Raw genomic sequence first — 21,184 nt, 5'->3', positions numbered from 1 at the left:
GAGAAGTAGATTCTTGGACCGTGAAGAGGAATGACAGATGATTGACACGACGGCTCACGGACGGCCGCTGCACAGCTAAGCAAAGAAGAATACTGCAACACACAGATACGTCATGTCAGTGAATATTCAACGAGTTCTGCGCATGTCTGCGAGAGCAGCTGACTCAACAGCATTGTTTCGGTCGATATTTTGAGCTTTAGGTTTACCAGTGGTATCCAGATTAAAGTTTTATATACGGAAGGATATCACTTTTCGAGAGCATCCCAACCATTGTCTGACTACTTCCTAAGGTTCTTTGTATTGCACCAATAGGCCAACTAAACGTAGATCTTTCAAGCCGGAGCCTGTCTGTGTTGGTTCAGCTGGCGTAGGCTGGTAAACGCGTCCTTTACATTGACCTGTACTCTAGTATTATCCTTTGTTCATAAAGTGGTCAGTTATTGTACCTTAACAATGGACTTGAGAATTGTACTTCTGACCGTAATCTCTTTTTGTGTTGTTGAGCTGGTTGCATCATACAGGTAAGAGATCCTAAAGTCCTCTTGTTAGGTTTGATAAACATTTTTTTTTTTCAATTTTAAAATCTATCAAAACATGAAAAACTCTGAAACAACCTCTGGGCTGATTTAAGTCAGGGCACGGCTTACTCACAGATTGAACCCTGAAACAACCTCTGGGCTGATTTAAGTCAGGGCACGGCTAACTCACAGATTGAACCCTGAAACAACCTCTGGGCTGATCTAAGTCAGGGCAAGGCTAACTCAAAAATCCAACCTTGAAACAACCTCTGGGCTGATCTAAGACAGGGCAAGGCTAACTCACAGATTAAACCCTAAAACAACCTCTGGGCTGATCTAAGTCAGGACATGGCTAACTCACAGATTGAACCCTGAAACAACCTCTGGGCTAATCTAAGACAGGGCAAGGCTAACTCACAGATCAAATTGGGCATGGAGAAAACCCCTCAAATCAAGGGAGAGACCTAAGAAACTCTATTAGCATGTGATGCCAAGTCCAGGAATGGAACCTGAAGCCCCAGAGGTGAGAGGCAAGTTCACCACCGCTTCACCACTCCTAATTTCCCAGTCACAAAACCGCGCCCAAAAGCTTTAAACTCATAACAGGTAGGGAAAAAAATTAGTAAATGGCATCTTTTTGGTTAGATCCAAAAATCAAATCCTTAATTCCAATTCGATCATGAAACCAGCAGAGGGCTACAAGTTTGTTATCGTTTGGCTATTAAATGCTACCCCAGTTAAACGAGTATTTTTTAAATATATATTTCAGAATCAATGAACGCGCCCTTCCAAATCGCCAGCTGCTCGTCGGCTATTGGGGACAGAATTCTGCTGGACCCAAGTTTGGAAAATGGAAATACGAAAGAGACCTGAGACACTTCTGTAACAACTTTAAATTCGATATCTATGTTATTGCCTTCGTACACAGGCTCTTTGATCCTCGCCACGCAGGTATGAATTTTCTTTGGCCTAATAAGGGAATGGCTAGTATTTGTCACCTGGAGAAAAGGGCTCGGAGGATTTTTGTTGCAAAATCATAAAGATTCACTGATTTCCCGAAGAGGCACTAAATTTCCTTCTTTTCCCCTTACTAGTTGTTGCTACGAAGTGATGTTTCTCTGGTTCTTTGATTCAGGTCAATATTTACCGGATCTCCCCAACAGGCACTACAGTGGCGGATCCAGGGGAGGGGTGCAGGGGTTGCGCACCCCTCCATAGTTTGACTTTGTGCCCCTACTTCAAAGATTTAACCAATACAAAATAATGCTTTTTCCCTTTGATTCTAAGGCGCGCACCCCTCCCTGGGTTAACTATGTGCGCTGCACCCCTCCCTGAACGAATTTCTGGATCCGCCCCCTGCACTACATCTCTTTATGATCCCCTCTTACTAGTTGTTGCAGCTGAGTAATCCCTCCTTTGATAGTAACATGTCAATGTACAGCTGATTCTCTACAGTTGTCTAAAAAACATCTGCTCCCAAATACTCCCCACCCGCCACTTCCCCCGCTATTAATAATGACATGTTCCCAAATAAATGAATAAGTGGGATGAATGAAATATATTTCAGATCGACTGCCAGGAATGAATTTTGCCCATCATTGTAGCTATGTGCCCGATCCAAAATACCCTGGTATATACGAGTGTGCATCAATTGGTGGGGCTATACGAGACTGTCAAAAACTCGGCAAGAAATTCTTGATCTCCCTTGGTGGTGATACGTGCGATGGTACTCTAGGAAGTGCTGCTAACGCGCGCTTCCTGGCTAAGAATATCTGGAATATGTTCCTTGGTGGTCAGGAGTTGCCAGGCAAAAGACCATTCCTAAGGTAAGTAAATTGTCACTTAAGAACGGAACCTTAAACTTTCATGATAACTTGAAGAAGCCTCTTAGATAGTCAACTCGCATATCGGACAATCAAACAACTGTAACGACATTTTGGCTAATAAAGCCAGATCAGGGAGCTTCAGGGCTAACTCATGATCACAGATCCAATTTAAATTGAACGTTTGACGGGAGGGGGGGGGGGGGGGGGGCAAATAGGGGCGGGGTTGGGGGGGGGGAGGAAGAAAACCGGAGAACCTGGAGAATGCCAATCAAAATGAGGACGAGGCATTCTCGAACTATTCTAACTTGTGATGCGTGCTGCAAGCCCAGATAATGTGAATCTCCAGAAGCAATAGGAGAATGCACTACCACTACACCACCCTTGATTCAATTATTACAGGATTCTGATTACATGTTATTATTCCAATAGTGCTGTATTGGATGGCGTTGATCTGGACATTGAGATCGGTAGTTACAAGTATTATCCAGACTTCGTGAAGGAGTTACGACGCCTGATGAGAACAGACCCGAGCAGAAAATATCTGGTCACAGCTGCCCCACAGTGCCCTTATCCTGACGCCTGGATGGGACCTGTCAACCCTGGAACTGCATTCAAAGGTATTCAGTGCCTCGTTAATAAAATAATGCATTTTCCACTCCTGAATGGACGCCGTAATGCCTAACAGCTTTTGCAACCCAATTGATAAGGCAGCCGACACATTGGATTAGAATTTAGAAGTTGATTTTTGTGGAAAGAGGAAAAACCGGAGAATCCTGAACGAAAACCCTCGAAGCACAGGAGAGAACTAAAAAACAACTCTACTCAAATGCGACACCAATCCCGAAAGGGCTCGAACCCGGTTTGTATTGGTGAGATGCGGCGCATTAGCAGCGAATGCCATCAATGCTTCCCTAATTCACAGAGTAATCGAGCTAGTACGTAAAACGTATTGCCTTAGCTTTTTGTGGACGTGGATCAATCGTGGCGTAGTCGTAGTGCATTCGCCTTTGGAGACTTAGGTTCGATTCCTCGACTAGTATTCTACGTGCGTAGAGTTTGTTGGGTCTCTACGTTAATGGAAGGGCTTTTTCCTGGGTTTTACACTTTTTGCTCCGCAAATGCCAACGTGCATGGGGTTCCCTGACTTAGATTAGCCAAGTAATTGTTTCACGTTTCGATTATAAACTTGAAGATTTTTTGTTGCTTGGGATTAATTTGAGTATAGATTTCATCAACCTTTTTCTCACACACAATATAACCACATAACATAGCGTCTATTGTGGTTTGTTCTAGAGGTTGGACATGAATTCGACTATCTCTTCATCCAGTTTTACAACAATTACTGTTACCCTGGCAGCCAGTATTACGTGTCTGTGATGGATCAGTGGTTAAAGTGGACAAACAGTATCAATAATGGGCCACTCATTCTACTGGGGTTACCATCTGGTGTGGGAGGGGCAGGAAAGCCTGAGTACTACTTCCCACCCGATCAGTTGGCTGTGGCATACAAGGTAAAACAACCTTCATATGGTAACTATAGGATACCTTGGGAAAACCCATTCCCCCAATGATTAAGGGACAGCTTTTTGATGACGTAATTTCCGGTATTATTTGTAAAAATTAGGCTGCGTATGGCAGAGGGGGGTGGGTGGGGGGGGGGGGGGGGCAGGTAAAATTGAGAAGGGAACAAATTTTTATCAGAAAATGGGGTGATGCACAATTTTTGGAGGAAGCTACAAGCCTTGCTTAGGGGGATCATATTTTTTTCATGACTTTAAGGTGAGGTGTTAAGAATTATTCTGGACATTTCAAATTTCCCATTTTCATTTCAGTTCACGTGCAATTCTTTCGAGAATAAGATTCTTTGAGGTTTTTTGATATTTAGTCCATATTCATGTGTGTTCTCTAACGAATCCGTTAAAAAAGAAATAATACTGTATAAAGAGACGTCACAGGTCCTGAAAATTGGAAAACATTACACCCAAAATAAAAGAGAAATTATGTAAAAACTTGCGCAAACTACGTGTTTAAAACGTAGGCTTCACAAGACTGCTTCGTCTTAGAAATAATGATTTTTAGATCATTAAAAGATTAGTGATTTTTTATTTTAAAAGATTACTCCTTTGTTGCTTTCGTCGCTAGAAAATTCGCGACAAGCCCGGCGTAGGTGGCATGATGTTTTGGGAGTGCTCCTGGGACCAGAACAACATTATCAACGGTAGACACTACAGTGAGTACGCATTTGAACTGGTCAGCGGTGGTTCCATAACTCCTCCTACGCAGGCGCCATCTACTAACCCACCACCAGTCACGACGACAAAGCCACCCGTGGTGACCACACAGGCTCCTGTGACTACCGCTAAACCTACTACAAGCACCCCTACTGGTAAGCCAGTCACGCATTACACGCATATAAAACACTTAGTGACAACTAGTCACGCATTACACGCATATAGAGCGTTAGGGAGCCCGAGTGAATGTATTAAAGTGCCTATACCACCTCACTTAATATTTGCAGTATTGATTATACATGAAGTGGATATTTGAATGGTAAAAGATTTTCATATGATTTGAGTGATGCATCTTGAAGATATCAAGGTTTATACTTCCAATGTGTTAATAAGTGTGATGTCATTATAGGAATTTAAGTTTGCTTCTCATCGTTTTTAAATTGCACCACACTGTTTACTATATGAGGGGAAAAAATCTATTCATTTTCTATAAACCCTGAGTAAGACAATGATGTTATATACAGGATATTTTGTTGCCCTAGAAAAGTTTTGTCTATTATTTAATCTTGCCTATAATACAAAATAATCACGTGACGGCTAGGGACCAGTCGGTTATTTAGATGATTACATTTGTATGTTGTATTTCTAGGTTCAGTAGACTGTTCCTCTTCACCCGACGGGTACTACCCTGAACCAGCAGACTGCAGTAAGTATGTTGTATGTGCTTCTGGTGTAGCTTATCACAAGAGCTGCCCGCCTGGATTGAATTACAACAAGGTCAAGAAGTACTGTGATTGGCCACACAATGTGCAGTGCTAGTCAACCCTTAGGTTAATGTACTGTATTAGCTAGATGAATTGTACTACTGTTATGCGCTAATAGAGACAAATGTCCCAAAAGTTTAATCAGCAGTAGAGTACTGTCAGTTTGAGGATGACCGTGGTGAAAAACGAATGCGCATGTAACAAATTGTCCAAGAAAGCTTGAAAACTTTGCATCTCACACGAAAAGCGGTCGAGGTTTAGTAAAGATTGACATTAGAAGAGTTCGACATACATTTTTTCTTAACTTTCAAGAAATAAGCTTAACATTTGTTATTTTGTAGCTGTTTTTGAGATGTCTTCGAAACCATACACCCAGTCGAAATATGGCGACCAGTTTGAATAACTATTGTTCTGGACTGACTAGCCTCTCATACGTGTGAAAACGCTTTTGTGTTTCAATGTGAACACGATGCTAGTAAGTCCAGAACAATAAATGGTCGCCATATTTTGATTCCACGTATAGGCATTTATTTTATAGAAAGCAGGTGAACAACCGCTGACTTGTTTTTCGCTGTTCGTGAGGGTACTTAAAGGTACATGGGAACGATTTCTTTAATTGACGATTGCTCATTTACCTGTCGTGACTTCTGTCTCTATCAGTGCGCATGCGTGGCAATGAAGACAGTCTGTAGTAATACAACACACCATTGATCATTGATCAATAAATGTTATACAAATTTACTGATTTAAATCTATGCTTTAATAAACAGATACAGATCAATCTTTTGTACTTTAAAAAAAATATTTTTTCACTCCTTAATCGAGATTGCATAGCTTAGTTGTCTTAAAACGTGTCACTAGAGTTACAGTGCTAATCGAAAAAATGTGGGCACCTATGTGGGCAAATATTTCAAGAATGTTTCTTGAACAATCAGAGACATTGTTATCTTTCCATCATCTTGTGGTTAGAAAGTCAATTCTGATTGGCCAAAGAACAATAGAACATTCCAGGACCATTTCTAGGTGCCAAGGTTTTTCGATTCGCACTGTAACTGTCTGGAAAAAAATTCCCTGTCGCAAAATGACATAAATGCAGAATACTTTAACCAAACATCCTCTCATTTTTACTTCAGTCTTAGACAAAATGAAGAGAAAACTATGTATTAGCCTATCAAATAAAAATCACAGAACGTGTTATTCTATCTATCTATACTATTCCTCAACCTTATCAATAACTTTCAATTTCGAGAAATTGAAATATTACAAAGTAATCAAGTTTAGTTTCGAAAAATGTCAAAAGAAATGAAATTTCCTTTTGTCAGTTGTGTTGTTTTCAAATGAGCCGAAAATAAAATACATTAAAAAAATAAATAAATAAATACATAAAATACGTAAATGAGCCGAAAATAAAATACATTAAAAAAAATAAATAAAAAATATATAAAATACATAAATTAGCGGATAATAAAATACATTAAAAAAAAAAAAAAAAAAAACAACAACAACAAACAAACAAATAAATAATACAAAAATGAGCCAATAATAAAATACATTAAAAAATTAATAAAAAATACAAAACATACATAAATTAGCCGATAATAAAATACATTAAAAAATAAATAAGTAAATACATAATAAATACATAAATGAGTCGATGATAAAAAAAATTAAAATTTTTTTTTTAATTACATTTTTACTTAGCAAACACAATTATTAACTCTCACTATTAACTTTTCTTGTGAAAAAGGAAACCAAAATTTCTCTAATTAGTATGATATCAAATCTTTTTTTATATCACTAACAATTTTGAGCATTGAAGTTGAAGTATAAAAACATCCCTTTTCAAAATTCAAAAACAGTTTTTTGTTTTTTTTTTAATCGTTTTTAGGTGTTTCTTCAAAAAGAGCCGATACAAAAATACAAAAATACATGAATGCATTTTTTCAAATAAAAAAATTTAGCTTATCTACGCAATTCTACCCCATTACCACTAAAACAACTACAAAGAAAACCTGAAAAAGCAACAGCATCAGTTAATGTCTATCTATCCCAACCTAGGACGTATCGTTCGAAGGCGAAACGAGGTCAGGATGTTATTAGGGCTTTCTATGCACTCAATTGCAAAATTATTGTCGGGACCAAAACATAGAAAATAGAAGCTGACAACGAAAAGGAATATATTCTGAGAAATAGCATAGTAGATATAATTTCCTTCGTATGGAAATTGCCCATTTCAAACCATGTTGTTTACATGATGTTCTCTGGAGAAATGTTTATTTCAAATGTCTTCATATCAGCATAAATATGAACGAATAAATTTCAGAAAGATGAAGGAACGATTGTCTAGAGAACGTCATGTAAACATCACATAGTTTAAAATGGGCAATTTATATACGAAGGCAATTACGTCCATTTATTATGATCTATTAATTAAAACAACGACAAAATGCCAATAGCGTTTACAGATGACTTCCGTGTTTGATTGCCGTTTTGGCATGAATCATCCACGAGTCATCACAACATGCATTGTATTATCGTACTTCCCATGTGCCATTTCGATCTCACCTTCTATGTTCTATTTTTTGAAGCCGACAATGATTCAGTTGCAATAGGCCTTTTGCAATAGATTGACACGTGATTGTTACTGGATGGCAAAAATGATTTGGACTTTATATGAAATTATTTTGTGGATTATTAATGTCGTATCCAAAACCTTTTGAAAAATACTTTTTCCCCCTTATAAGATACTTTCGATTTCAAGATTCGAAGCAATTTAATGTTTGTTTGCAATCCAGCAGAGCCTTCTTCAAGGGACCTTGAGCTGAATTCAGGGACTCGTTATCAAAGTCATATATCAGCACGTGACTGTTTGTTGCAAAAGGCCTATTCAGTGTATACAGAGTAAATCAGCAAGATAGCTCCTCGCTTGTGTTCTCCAAACATGGGATTTTTTTCAGCACTTCGACCACGTCAGGCCTTTCCATCTCGTAGAATATTTCTAGTAACCGTGACAGAGGTACTTCTTCAGACATTGTCATCTCCCACATCTCTATCACCTCATCAGTTGGGCTTCCTATCTTTTTGTTTCCTTTCAAGTAATTCGTATAAACTTTGCCCTTTCCTAGTTTTTCTGCAAAATGTCTCCAGTCATTAAACATCGGGTCTTCTGGATCCAGGAGATGGCAGAGTTCACGACGGATTTCTATGGGAATTTTGTACTTGGCATCTATTTGACAGCCACTTCCTTGGGATTCGTACCCAGACGAAGTCCTTCGACTAACCTAGTATAAGATAAATTATTACACCATAACTGTGAACCAGAATCACAAACCAACAATTAGAGCAACGACCGTGTAAAGGGGCCCTAGGACTTTGACTGGATTAGCAGTAAACTTCAAGCCATAGTGTAGTGGTAGTGTATTCACCTCTCCCTATGGGGTCTCGGGTTTGATTCTCAGACTCGGCATCATATGTAAGTAAAGTTTGATAGGTCTCTCCCTTGATTCGATTACTTTTCTCCGGGTTCTCTGGTTTTCCTTTTAGTGCAAAACCTCACACGCTAAATCCCAATTTGATCTGTGAGTTAGCCGTGCCCTGACGTAGATCAGCCCAGAAGTTGTTTTTTTTTTGTTGTTGTTGTTGTTGTTTGTTTTGTTTTCTTTTGCGTGTGCGTGTGCTTTTTTCTTCGTTGATCTGTGAGTTAGCCGTGCCATGACTTTGATCGTTCCTATCGTTCTCATCTAAGGATTAGATATTACGTCATAGTATATTCAGCGGTTCATTAACATTTTGACTGGTTACCATGTCAACTCACCTTGATACAAAAGGACACAATTACTTCAACACCTGTGTCGGACTCTTCTTGTCTGGCGTCAAAGGTGCTCCGAAATTTGAACACTTCTGGAGAAGCTCGTTCAAAGTTGAACGATACGTTCGGTGACTGTTCGGTGCACTGCCAGATGACGTTGAAAGGTATGGACTGACAAATAAAGAGATAAGAATGCAGTTGATGTTGGTACACCAGAATTTTATTTACGCAGTATTGGTTTATTAAATTTCATCTTGTCAATGGATAAAAAACATAGAAATGATTGACATCACAATTGAACTAAAATAGGAAAATCAATAGTTAAACAAAAGTGATTTAATTAGACGTGACATTTCTACAGAGTAGCCCTTCATCAACAGAAATTGCAATTGGAATCTAGAAAGTGATTGTAGAGGAGGGAAGAAAACAGGAGAACTGGGAGGACAAACCTCGAAGTAGAGGAGAAAACAACCAACTACACTTACATAAGAAACCGAGTCCGGGAAATGAACCTGGGTCACATTGGTAAAATGCGAGCGCTCTCGACTCTACGCCACCCTACCTGTTTAGCAGATGCAGCGCGCGAGGTTACGTTTAAACAAAATCCTGGGACAAGGAACCCTGACGGCCACGGCACATCCCATTCGTACCGCAATTCATTTAAACGATATTAATGTATTGAATTTGTTTTTGATAAAGATTATTCAAAAAGAGAGTAAAAAGCATTGCACAAGAACGAATAACTTCGTTATGCACCTTTCGTTCATCTGTAAGGGCAGACCATCCCACATGGGTCTTTTTGCTAGTGATTTGCAGATCTTTATTGTTGTTGTTGATTTGGAGTAGCTTCTGGGAGTCTGAGATCTTGCCATTGAGCTTAATTTCAATTCCCTCAAGAATCTGGTGACAATAAGCAGTATGAAATGAAATAATATAAAGAGTATTTGTGGCTTAGACCCAGGGAACCCAGTCCTCTCTCTTCTTCGGCCTAGTATTTAATGGAGAATACGCAGTAAGAATGAAAGGTTCTGCGATCGAACGTAAAGCGGGGACTGCGATGGGATATTCTTGGGGTGCAAGTGCCGTCATTTTGGTTAAGATTTGGTCTTGGTGTGTTTTCGCACTTCAACTAACATGGCTGGCAAGTCTTTCGTCCTTTTATTGTCATGCAAGGGATGCACGCTACCAATGCGTTAACCAATCCTAGTACTTACTTACCTTAGTGGCTGCATCTGTGGCTGGAACACAGTAAACTCTTGCTATACAGTCTTCGTCGACTTCGGGTTCAGTATAGTAAGCGATAATCCATGCCTTGAGCTGTGCGCCAGATTCTTGAGAGCAGCTTGCTTCTCCAACCACTGCAAAGTTGGTGAAGTGGTCGACCATGATCTGCATGTATTTGTCACTCACGTGACTTAATGGTACATTTCCACTAGGTCTTTCCAGAACCTTCCATTTGTTCTCTCCTTCCTCTTCGTTTACAGAACTACAGCTTTGAACTGATATAAAACATATAAAACATGCATCATGCTTAAGTATATAAAACTCACTTAGTAATTAATAGCCCCCTTTACAATTCCCTGGATCATTTTGAAAGGTAACCGTGACTGTGCATCGAAACGACAACGTTGGTGACCTTGCAATGATAAAGACATATGATTCTCATACTCATGAATATGTAATGAGGAGAAAACAAAGCAAATCACTACTGTGACGGTGGTTTGGAAATGTGTTCTTAATTTGCATTAAATTTCGTAAACTTTTTCTTTGATTTTCTCCAAGAAATATTCATTAGTTTGAGAAGTAATTTCAAACACTTGAGAGAGTTCTTCCTCCGATTTCCAAACACCTCAAAGTTAGTTAAAAAAACTCGGCTGCGCCTCGTTTTTTCAACTCAGTTTTCGATGTTTGGAAATCGGAGGAAGAACTCTCTCGCGTGTTTGAAATATTACATAATCGTCAAAGGTGTTAAAAAGGTCTCTATCATTGCGAGGTCTCCGCTGTCCTCGCTTCAATGCACAGGGACAATTACCTTTCAAAATGGCGCATTGGAACTGTGACCGCCGACACTATCGTTGTCTAGCTTTCAGATTAATGACATAAAAGGCTTAGTTTGCAATGTTGTTTACATTAATTCTTTGATATGGCTGGGTTTTACTTGACGTCATTTCCTGTCTCGTGCAGAATGTTCATAAGATGAATCACAAGTTTTCAATACAATTCTTTCTTGTTGACAGCACATGATGGTCAGTATTTGATTACCATTTGGAGCAGATAAAGAGATGTAAAAACTAATCAGCTGAATGAAAACCAGCAATTGCTTCATTATTATTACAATGTTTTACCTTCTGGATTCCAGCAGTTGTTTTCGTCCAAAACCGCGTTATGTGGTACAGTAAGAAACACGGGCTTGTCAAATGTTAATCCATCAGGGCCGCAAACAACGACTGGACTGAGAAGAGCTTCATGATTATTAAGCTTTGGATAGTTTCCTTTAGAGTTAATCAGCCCGATGTATATGACATGCGACGTCTGTTCGGGAAGAGCATTAGTTGGAATGTACAAACTGACACCTGTTCCTTCAATCTTTAGTCGTCCCCCTTTCTCGGTAAACTGCCCCCATGCACAAAGGTTGGGGTCGATCGTATCGGGCAATTTAGGTCTTGGACAAAACCCTGCAGACACACTGGAAAAGGCCGACATTTTAGATTTGTTACTTTTGCACGACCCTCCACGGTAAAAGACACTCTCATTGTCACATTCAGTCTCTCGACCAATGTAATCTGAGGAAAGTGGTGTGCAGTCCTCAACAGGTTCAGAATGCTCTTGAAGGTCATTAAGAAGGCTCTTAAGCAAGGGACTGTTTGAAGCTCGGCTTTCGGGCATGTCTTCGTTCTCAGAGGAAATTTTTGAACGAAGTGTTGTTACTTTACTGACTGGGGGCTCCGAATATGTCACTCTTTCAGTATCATACGACTCTATATCACAAGGCATTCCCCCAGATAAGGAATTCATCGTTTCCGTTGGATTAGATACAGTGCTATGAAGATGCCTATTACTCCTGGTGCAAACCCGCAAAAATGCTGCCAAAACGGAGACCAACAAAACGAACCCTAACGCTAGCCCTAACCCTATAAATGCGAAAAAATATAGTTTTATTAGAATCATGCGCCACTTTTACACGTCTTATGTATTAACAACCTATGTGTCTCTACCATCCCCTGGTCTCTGGGAATACATACCCTGCTGGACATCCATTGTATTTCCCCTTCTCCCCGCAGCCATACAACCCTCTTCCATAACTGTCTGTCCCATCCCCTTGAACCTGGCCTGGGGATCCCCTGGACATCCCTAGTCTTTTTCCTTGTCCCCACAGCCATACAACTTTCTCCATTTACTATAAGACTCTCAGTTCCATTAGGAGATTTAAGCCTCCTGGTTGAATATTAAAAGATAAATATAATATGATACAATATTATTGCAAAAAATTAATAACTTACCTATATATAAAAAATTCGAAGAACGTGAATGTACCCCAGAGCCTTTATCAGCTGAGTTCACTGTTAGAGAAAACCATAACACTGTAATCAGTACGAGCTTGTCATGGGTTGTCGAGGCATAAAATACTTATTACACTATGACATGCATTTGCTTTTATTTTATTTATTTTTGTAAATATTTTACCTCGAGATTCAGTCATAGCAGAAGCAGTAGGTGATTCGTAACCGTCATTAGCTGATAAACGAGAAGGTAAAGATTAGTGTATTAATGGGAAATGGATTAAAGAAGGAATGGAAGTAACACTATGGACCTTTCTCCAAGGCAGCCAGGTTGGATGGAATAATGCATTTCCGCACGGCTAGCTTCGACTTCAAGCGCTTCAGGATAAGTTTGACGTAACTCAATAGTCCCTTTTGCAGTTCCCCGGTCATCGTGAAAGGTAGCCCTGCCTTTGCATCGAAGGGAGACGAATAGTGAACCGGCAATTATCGCGGAGCCCCCGCGCGGGCCACCACAGGTATAGAATATGGTAAACTATGCAACTAAGTTTTCGTGGTCATCGCATGGGAATCTTGTGCGTAACGCTAAAAGTGTCGCCCGCTAGGTGTACATCGCGTTTCTGATTGGTCGAGTTTTAAAATCACACGTCTCTTGGAAAATGACGACTTTTTTTAACGAGCTTTTTAACTATCATTTTTTTTTGTAAATATTCGTAGTTCATACATGATACAAAATAATCATTTAAAAAAGCACTTTTTGAATCCCACAATTAAACAAATCCAAGAGATTTTTGACAAAGTTTAAAGCTAAATAACATTCCTAAAATTACCAGCAAACGAGCAACGAACTAGAATGACAAACGTGCGAAAAAAGTGTACCTGTTTTGTTATTATGGTAAGAGTACTTTCATTTTGAATTTCATTCAATAATTTGATATCTTTCTACAGCTAATTTATCTAAATATTGAATGAGTTTTAAAATTACACCAAATATTCAACTTGAGCTTAAATTTGTGTTGTTGTGAGATATGTTATTGTATAAAGAGCGCTACCTTGTCTTTCACTTTCAAAAACTAAGAAAATATTCAAAAACATTTCCAAATGCCAATTTACTGACAAAGAAAATTTTATTTTGTATTTGCATTGCATTTTGCGTTATTTTCTATCTTACCTCAGTTGTTCTTGTCAAGTATAAATGAATGTAAACTCATTAGTTTTTCAAAAAATTTTGTTGTTAACAAGATGAAAACTGGTAAAATTGAATTTTCAAAATCTATTAAGCTTATGTTTTCAAGCTTCTCGAAAAATAGTTAAGACTTTTATGAATGAAAATACGGTTCTTGTAAAAACATAAAACTTTTGATGTGGATAATTTAAGCTTACGTATTTTGCTCACCTTTTTTTTAATACCAGTTTTCAAGTCTGTTTCATAGTCTTGATTTGTACATAAATATTCGGAAATCTCCAAAATTTCGATCTCAATGAAAGACATCCGAGGTAAATTTCAATATTGTATTGGATTATTTGTAGTTATCTTTCGTGTTATAAGTAAAATTAACCAGGAAATCAAAGCTTAAAAAATGTCGGCCATGGAAAACTTTGTCGAAGAATCTTCCAAGAAAAAACTAGCCCCTGGGGGGGTTGGTGGTGAGTTGTGTACAAAATTCATATAAGTGGGATCGGGAGAGTATTCTCGCGCAAAGAAAACGATGTAGTGTGTTTTGTTTCGTTTTCAGTGCATGCTTTTTTATTATGGGAGACATTATCTTAATATTGAATAAAAAAATTGAAGATTTTTTCCGATTTTAATTCTATCTTCCACATCAAGAGAATATTATTTTCTTGTCCACATTCATTCAAATTGTTCTCCCTGTGACTTGTGTATCGGGAGCTCCGCTTTTAGGCAGTGCCTAAATATATTTAGTAACACCTTGGGTACTTTTTAACGTCTCTATTGTGTCTGTATTGAAAGCTCATCGTTCGTCTCGCTTGGATGCCAAGGCACGGCTACCTTTTAAGTTGGCGCAGGGAACTGTGAAGGGGACCATTCTTGTGGGAATAAGCTTGGCTTCTGCGCTACAAAAGAGCGTTTTCACATGGCGTCACAACTGCCATATATTGGTGCACCTTTGACAAAAACTTTGTCATTAGATTCTTTTGTTAGGTACACCAATATGGCTGCCATCTCTATTGTCAGACATGACGTCACAGCTGCCATATTGGTGTAGCTTTGACAAACCTTTGTCATTAGTTTCTTTTCTTAGATACACCAATATGGCTGCCATCTCTACTTTCAATTAATTCTCTATGGACTGAGTGAAAACTATCTATCTATTGTAAAATGAAAGCCATGATTTAGTTACCCGAAAGAAAGCTGATTTTAGCAATCCTGCTTAACTTCGTCAATTGTCTGGTGAATGCGTAACAGTGACAGTATACCACGGAGAGGCTGCTTCTATCACGATGAAGCTCAACCTTGTACGTTATTCTTGCAACAGTATTGTTGGGTACATTCCGTACTGTACTCTTGTCTCGAACCATGAAGAAACTTATCTTCGAGCCATTGCTGGAGCAGACCATCTGCACAGTTAAAGCACTAGCAGCATAATGAGCAGCACACGTGACATGTGTAGATGAATCATTGAGTATCACTTGGTCTGCAGGCTCATCGATAAACTGAGGCAGAATCCCTAGAAGGAAAAGAACATCCCACTTGTAATATTAATAAAATGAAAATAAAATGACAAGTGAGAAATATTTTGTTAAATTCAACCAACATGTTGGATATAAAGATAAACTCTACTCTGTGTACATTGCTTTGAACAAAAAGCACTGAAAACTTTTAGTTCGTAAAATGCTCCTCAAGGTTGTAACTTTGTTATCAATCACCAAATAAATCGATTCTTGACAAACCTTGACAACTGGTAGTCGATTTAAGGACGTCTGGTCACGTGACCTGTCAATGCAAGTCCGTTCACTATCCCTTGGGCTCCAATATTACAAATCTAAATTTATATTTATATTTTTTTATCTGCATTTGTATAATTAATGGCGAATAATTCTTCATCAATAAAATAAACGTATTATTATTTTAATCTTTAATACAAAATTACTTACCCTTTACTTGCAACTTGAGCCAGGAGCTAAAGTCACCAGATTTGGATCTGCAGTAGTAGAACCCCGCATCTTTACGAAGAGCTTCGTTAATTACCACTGAGATCTTGTCTTCTCCGCGAACCACTTGATCCTCTGTCAAGGACTGACCATCGTGTGAGCAGTGTACCACGGAAGAATTTGTAGGAAATCGCCAGGATATCTTGTGTGAACTAAGCAATGCAACTGTCTTTATGCGATTTCGTTTTGGTTTGAAGTGGTTAGAGATGGCTAAAATAATGAGAAGAAATTGTCAAGTTAGCATGACTTTCAAGCGCTAAACCTCAAACATTTATTACAAAAATTCATGCAGGTTTAAAAAAAGGATGGTTAAGGTTAAAGTGTATATGACACGAAAACATTTCATCGTTTAAAATGTATAGTTTGTTAATAATAATAAATATGTCGTAACAAAATTTGTTTCAAAAGCTTATTTCTTGAGATATGTGAGAAAATTAAGCGCAATTTGTGACGTCATTTTGTTGACACGTACTCTAGATTCGGTAGTAATATACTAAATATAAATTGTAATTCATATAAAATAACAACAAAAGGCATATTCTATTCAGCTTCATTTGATAGCTTACGAAATACTCTTCAAATGGTGGGAAACTGAAAAGTGTACTACCTGAAATTAAGATTCTACATTCAAACAAATTTCGTGTATTTGCAACTAAATCTGGAGACTTGTAAACAAAATGACGTCACAACATGTGCTAAATTTTCTTGAATTTCTAGAGAAATACGTTTTTGAAACAAATTTAACTGTGATATTCTTATAAGCAGGAATTAGAAATTAAAGAAATTTTCGAAAGAACAGACATGAATAGAATAAGAGAGAGATAAGGAGACGTAGATCGGACATGTTATACGAGGAGAAAGATATAGTGATTGTAAGGTGGTGTTATAGAATGGCATCCAGAAGGGAGAAGCATGGCCAGATCCGCCGGGAGACAATCAAAAAACAAACCTGGGAAGGACAGTGGAAGCAGAGAAAAAGAAAGTTAGGGGGAGTGATTGGGATATAAAAACAGTGGCGAAGGTTGAACCGGTAAGAAAAAAATATTATACAACCACCATTCCCCGTATAGGGCTCTTCCTTGAGGTTCCATCCACACGCACTACCACTGCATTCTATATTTACAACATACAACACTTTACTCACATTTTTACGGAGGAAACCGAAGAACCCGGAGAAAAGCCTGGTGGCCAGGGATAGAACACATGAAACAAACTCAACTCACACATGATCCAGTTTAAGCCAGTGAGAGGGGAGAGGTAAACCCCTACGCCACCCATGCTAATGTTAAGGTAGGAGGTGCGTATGGTTATTATACATACAAGAAATTCTCTCTTGTTTCATAGAAATCATTAATCCATGACTTGTCTTTTTTGTTGACACATCCTGACAGTAACATATGATTTGCTCTTTGTTCTTCTTGATGATGTGCGATGTTATAATCACTCTTGTTGTAGTAACTGACGGTGTGGCATCATTAGTTGTTGAGAAATAATGGAGATGATCTTTGTGTCTGCAGATGACAACGTACAGAATTAATATTGAATTTTAAATAATTTGTTTCTATATTAAATGATTGATGATCTTTTTGTATTCTACTACTACGTTTTCAGTGCCTGTCCTAAAAATATAAATTTTCAAATTTTCAGCTAATTGCTTCAGTCAGTTTATCTGTCGCAATTAGCTTGTGCTTTTAACTTTGTAAATGTCTTTAACTTTATGTATTGTTGTAAATTATGGCACTAAATAAAAGGTTGAGTTGAGTTGAGTTGAGTTGAACCCCCTTTTAAGAGGTATTTTAACAATAAAATATATGAATGTGAATGTTTAAAAATATATGAATATTGGAAATAAAATAAAACAAAAAAACTGATCGTATATCGTATTTAATTTAAAATATATGTATTTGTGTTAAGATTCTGATTACCATCGACTTCGTCAGTTTCGCACATTTTAGACGTTCATATTAATTTAATGTATCTATTATATTTCCCATTGATTTTAACTTTATTTGGTCAAAATAATAGGGCTTTATTCGCTGAGTTCAATGCTATTATACAATATACATATGTTAAAAATGCTCATTTTATCCAGTCTGGTCAGCGGCTGTCAGGTCTCCACAGACCACCCACTCGATGTAAACTCGGCAATGATCAATAAATCAAACGGAATACATGGTGTACAAACCTCAAGCCTTTGCATCTGACGTGAAGCTCACTAGTGTCAGCCAGGCGATCAGATCTAATAGGATCTTGCGTTTTTCCTCTACAAAGAACCAGAGTGGCACGGTTTGCACCACTTATATATGCTGAAGGCTTCGAAGGAATCTCTGAAACGATGAAAAGATCATTAATTTTTAACACTTTTGTGTACTTAAGGGAGTGGGCCTGGTTTAGGGACCGATCGTTTATTACGTCCCAGGGGGGAGGGGGGGGGGGGGGGGGGGGAGGTGGTTTCTTCGCAAAAAATGAAATAAAATTTGTACCACCCTCTAAAATCATTAAATGGTAAAAGTACCCCTCCCCCTTCACCACCACTAAATACGTACTCCCCACCCCCAAAACCGGCCATTACAAAAATGTACCCCCAATTTTTACTGGTTTTGAAAAACGTATCCCCCCCCCCCCCAGTATTTCCACTGCCGCCCTCCTCCCCCCTGTGACGTGATAAACGGTCGGTCCCTTAATAGCATCTGCGTAGGAGACTACAATTAGACACAGGTAGCCCAAGCTTGGTTTCTGTGGTGTCATGTAATAAGTATATTAGTGTATTTATGAGTAATGTAAGGAAATTCTTCAAAAAATTTAATAAAATCATTAAAACGTGAAATAAAGCCTCGAAATTTTACCTGATCATCGAAAGGTAGTACTTCTTTTGCTCTGTGTGATTACTCTTTGAATTTAGCCCGTTTTTAGGATTTTTCCCCCCATCAGTAAGAAATAAAACGTGGTAAAAAACCTTAAAGCAGACTAAATTAAAAAATAACCACACAGAGCAAAAGAAGTGCTATTTCTCAATGATCAGGTAAAATTTCGCGGCTTTATTTCACATTTCACAGATTTTATTAAAATTTTTAAAGAATCTCCATAGATTTTCTTATAAAATGAAACCACAGAAACCAAGCTTGGGCTACCTGTGGATTAGAAGGCTTGTAATGATATTTTGTTTAACGTCGTCCAAAAATTGCTTATTGTCACGCTTCACCATCACAGTGTCTGTTTGAAAACACTCTCCAAATGCCCTAAATATTGAGCAGAGTGGTTTTAGCTTTTGATAATGAATCTCTTCAGACAACGTTTTCGTTCAATTTGAACTCATCAGCCCGCAGGTCATAACATGCACTGTCGCCCACACGTCTGGTATCAATAAGCCTGAAGCGAGATGACGTTTTACCTCCGTCTCTAGACCATAATCCTTTTCACACTGCTTTTGTTCTTTAGTTATGACTATTGTTCCTGAAAGCCTCCGGTTCCGTACCCGATTCCAACTTCATTTTCTGGTTATTCACATCGTCATATACTGCTTCATACTTTGATTCCGACTGCGATTTGGTCGAAAACCAGCAAATAGAAACACCGATGTAGCTCACACTAGTTTTTAGCTAGTTACCTCTAATTATTACATACAGTCGATCCCAAAAACGTTGTCCAAGTGAAAAGAGGTTTATAGGACAATAAATGTCACGTGTCTCATTAAATATTCAGTTTTACGCGCGTGTGGAAATAGGAATCTGAACGTGCTGCATCACATGCGTGGCAGAAAATGTCGACGGCGGGTAATTCAAAACAAGTTCTTTCGACTTTAGAAGTTCGGGTTTTGGACTCCAAGAAGAAGTCTAGCTACGTTGTAAGAAGTTTACCCAATTTTCCAGTGTTAGAGACCGTTTCAGAGCTAAGTTCTGAGCTAGTGAAAGCCTTACCAGACTTAGAGGACGTTCTGCAAGACTGAGTGATGAGTAATGAGCAAACCAATCTGCACGTACCATACCTTCTTACCATACGTCCGTTTGACCGTTTCAGGACTTACAAACAGATTAGCGGCTATCTCCTGGTATGTTTTTGCATAAAACAAATGTTGGTATACCATTCTCCACCTTAAATCATCCGAGAAAGCCCGCGGCATCTTTCAGATTCAGTTTTCAATACTGTAATTTACTTTTGCATCAGTTGCTAATTTAAAAAATCCACGCGCGTAAAACTGAATATTTAATGAGACACGTGACATTTATTGTCCTATAAACCTCTTTTCACTTGGACAACGTTTTTGGGATCGACTGTATGCATAAGCTATCTGAATTTTAATTAGGGGAATCCCCTAGATCATAAAATTTGATAAAGTTATCAATAATTGTAACATTAACACGGCAAAGATTTAACGCTTGCATAAATAGTATTGAAAAGATTTACCTTGATTTTCAACTTATCTAATAAAGGTTATTACAACTATAAACATTTCGTCTTGATATAAAAACAAACCTTATTAATCTCGATAACATCTGGCGCGCCATATTTCCTGTTTGCTACCTATGTGTTCTATTAAAAGCATTACCTTTCAAGTCACAAAAAATTATGTCTAATAACGATCTTTAATATTTTAAGATGTTTATATGTATGATCGAATGTGCATTATCTTGACCTAAATGGCCAATATATTAAAAATTTAGAGAGAATAAACAATACCAAAAATGCCATTATGATGCGCGCTATGAAAATTCTCATGCAATATAAGTGAAAAACTTTGTATATAATTGTAGAAATAAGAAATTTTGGAAATATTGAAATACCATAGACAAATCCGTTAACTAATCAAAGTGATCATAGAGAAACTCTTGCTAAAGTTATGTGGATGTACTGATTTGGATTGTGGGGAATGGAGAAATGATTGCGTATAATACAACTCACCTTGTTCGTGGTCCTTTATCACCACCTCATCTTGCGTCAGGGCTGATCCAAGTACTTGTTTCACAGATAGATGGAGCAGAAGTACTTTAAATAGCACAGCTAACAACATCACGGTAGCTATCTTACTCGTGCACAGCACGATGGAATACAAAGACTGGAAGACTCCTAACAACCTTACTGATAGATATATTGTAAAATACTTGTACAATGATAAGCCAGGACGCGCCTCTCAAAGGGGAAGCCCCTGGGTCCTGGCATGGTGCCAATGCTTAGTCATGTACATGTCTGGCATGTGGGGGAACTGCGTGACTTAAACTTTTGTCTTACGTGACAATCAAAATAAGGGCTTGAGTGGCATTGGAGTTGTTCGGTTGAGCGAGCCAAGTTCGTGACCGAGTCACGAGCCAACCACGAGTAATATACAATTTTCCCTAAATTTATTGATTCTTTTCAAAACAAATTGC

The 21,184-nt window shown here is 38.2% G+C and overlaps 2 protein-coding genes across 2 annotated transcripts; one reads left to right on the top strand and one right to left on the bottom strand.

Annotated features, from left to right (window-relative positions):
* Nucleotides 1-249: 249 nt before the first annotated feature.
* LOC116287430 (uncharacterized) lies at nucleotides 250-6,120 on the top strand. Its single transcript, XM_089040391.1, has 7 exons — nucleotides 250-521; nucleotides 1,288-1,469; nucleotides 2,086-2,344; nucleotides 2,774-2,961; nucleotides 3,638-3,855; nucleotides 4,487-4,730; nucleotides 5,225-6,120. The coding sequence occupies exons 1-7, from the start codon at nucleotides 454-456 to the stop codon at nucleotides 5,392-5,394; spliced, it is 1,329 nt and encodes a 442-aa protein (XP_088896517.1). The 5' UTR covers nucleotides 250-453; the 3' UTR covers nucleotides 5,395-6,120.
* Nucleotides 6,121-6,997: 877 nt separating this feature from the next.
* LOC116287429 (uncharacterized) lies at nucleotides 6,998-20,958 on the bottom strand. Its single transcript, XM_031694110.2, has 12 exons — nucleotides 20,721-20,958; nucleotides 18,007-18,148; nucleotides 17,142-17,332; nucleotides 15,765-16,031; nucleotides 15,011-15,337; nucleotides 12,832-12,882; nucleotides 12,648-12,707; nucleotides 11,493-12,278; nucleotides 10,366-10,646; nucleotides 9,904-10,047; nucleotides 9,154-9,318; nucleotides 6,998-8,620 (listed from the first exon to the last, which is right to left on the bottom strand). The coding sequence occupies exons 1-12, from the start codon at nucleotides 20,827-20,829 to the stop codon at nucleotides 8,246-8,248; spliced, it is 2,898 nt and encodes a 965-aa protein (XP_031549970.2). The 5' UTR covers nucleotides 20,830-20,958; the 3' UTR covers nucleotides 6,998-8,245.
* Between the last annotated feature and the right edge of the window lie 226 nt (nucleotides 20,959-21,184).

The sequence above is a fragment of the Actinia tenebrosa genome, unplaced genomic scaffold (genome assembly GCF_029948245.1).
Source record: "Actinia tenebrosa isolate PJP-AT-01 unplaced genomic scaffold, QUT_ActTen_1.0 PGA_scaffold7__59_contigs__length_16204524, whole genome shotgun sequence".
NCBI classification, from domain to species: Eukaryota; Metazoa; Cnidaria; class Anthozoa; order Actiniaria; family Actiniidae; genus Actinia; species Actinia tenebrosa.
Note: the sequence above shows the minus strand (reverse complement) of the source record. Positions and strands in the feature narration are given on the sequence as shown.

Bases quoted from the DNA above. Each gene is read 5' to 3' on its own strand.
- LOC116287430 (XM_089040391.1), top strand. From the start codon at position 454: ATGGACTTGAGAATTGTACTTCTGACCGTAATCTCTTTTTGTGTTGTT. The intron at 522-1,287 runs GTAAGAGATCCT...TATATATTTCAG, and splicing joins GAGCTGGTTGCATCATACAG to AATCAATGAACGCGCCCTTC. The intron at 1,470-2,085 runs GTATGAATTTTC...AATATATTTCAG, and splicing joins CTTTGATCCTCGCCACGCAG to ATCGACTGCCAGGAATGAAT.
- LOC116287429 (XM_031694110.2), bottom strand. From the start codon at position 20,829: ATGTTGTTAGCTGTGCTATTTAAAGTACTTCTGCTCCATCTATCTGTG. The intron at 17,333-18,006 runs GTTTGTACACCA...TGTCATCTGCAG, and splicing joins GTCAGATGCAAAGGCTTGAG to ACACAAAGATCATCTCCATT. The intron at 9,319-9,903 runs GTGCATAACGAA...TTTATTTGTCAG, and splicing joins CCCTTACAGATGAACGAAAG to TCCATACCTTTCAACGTCAT.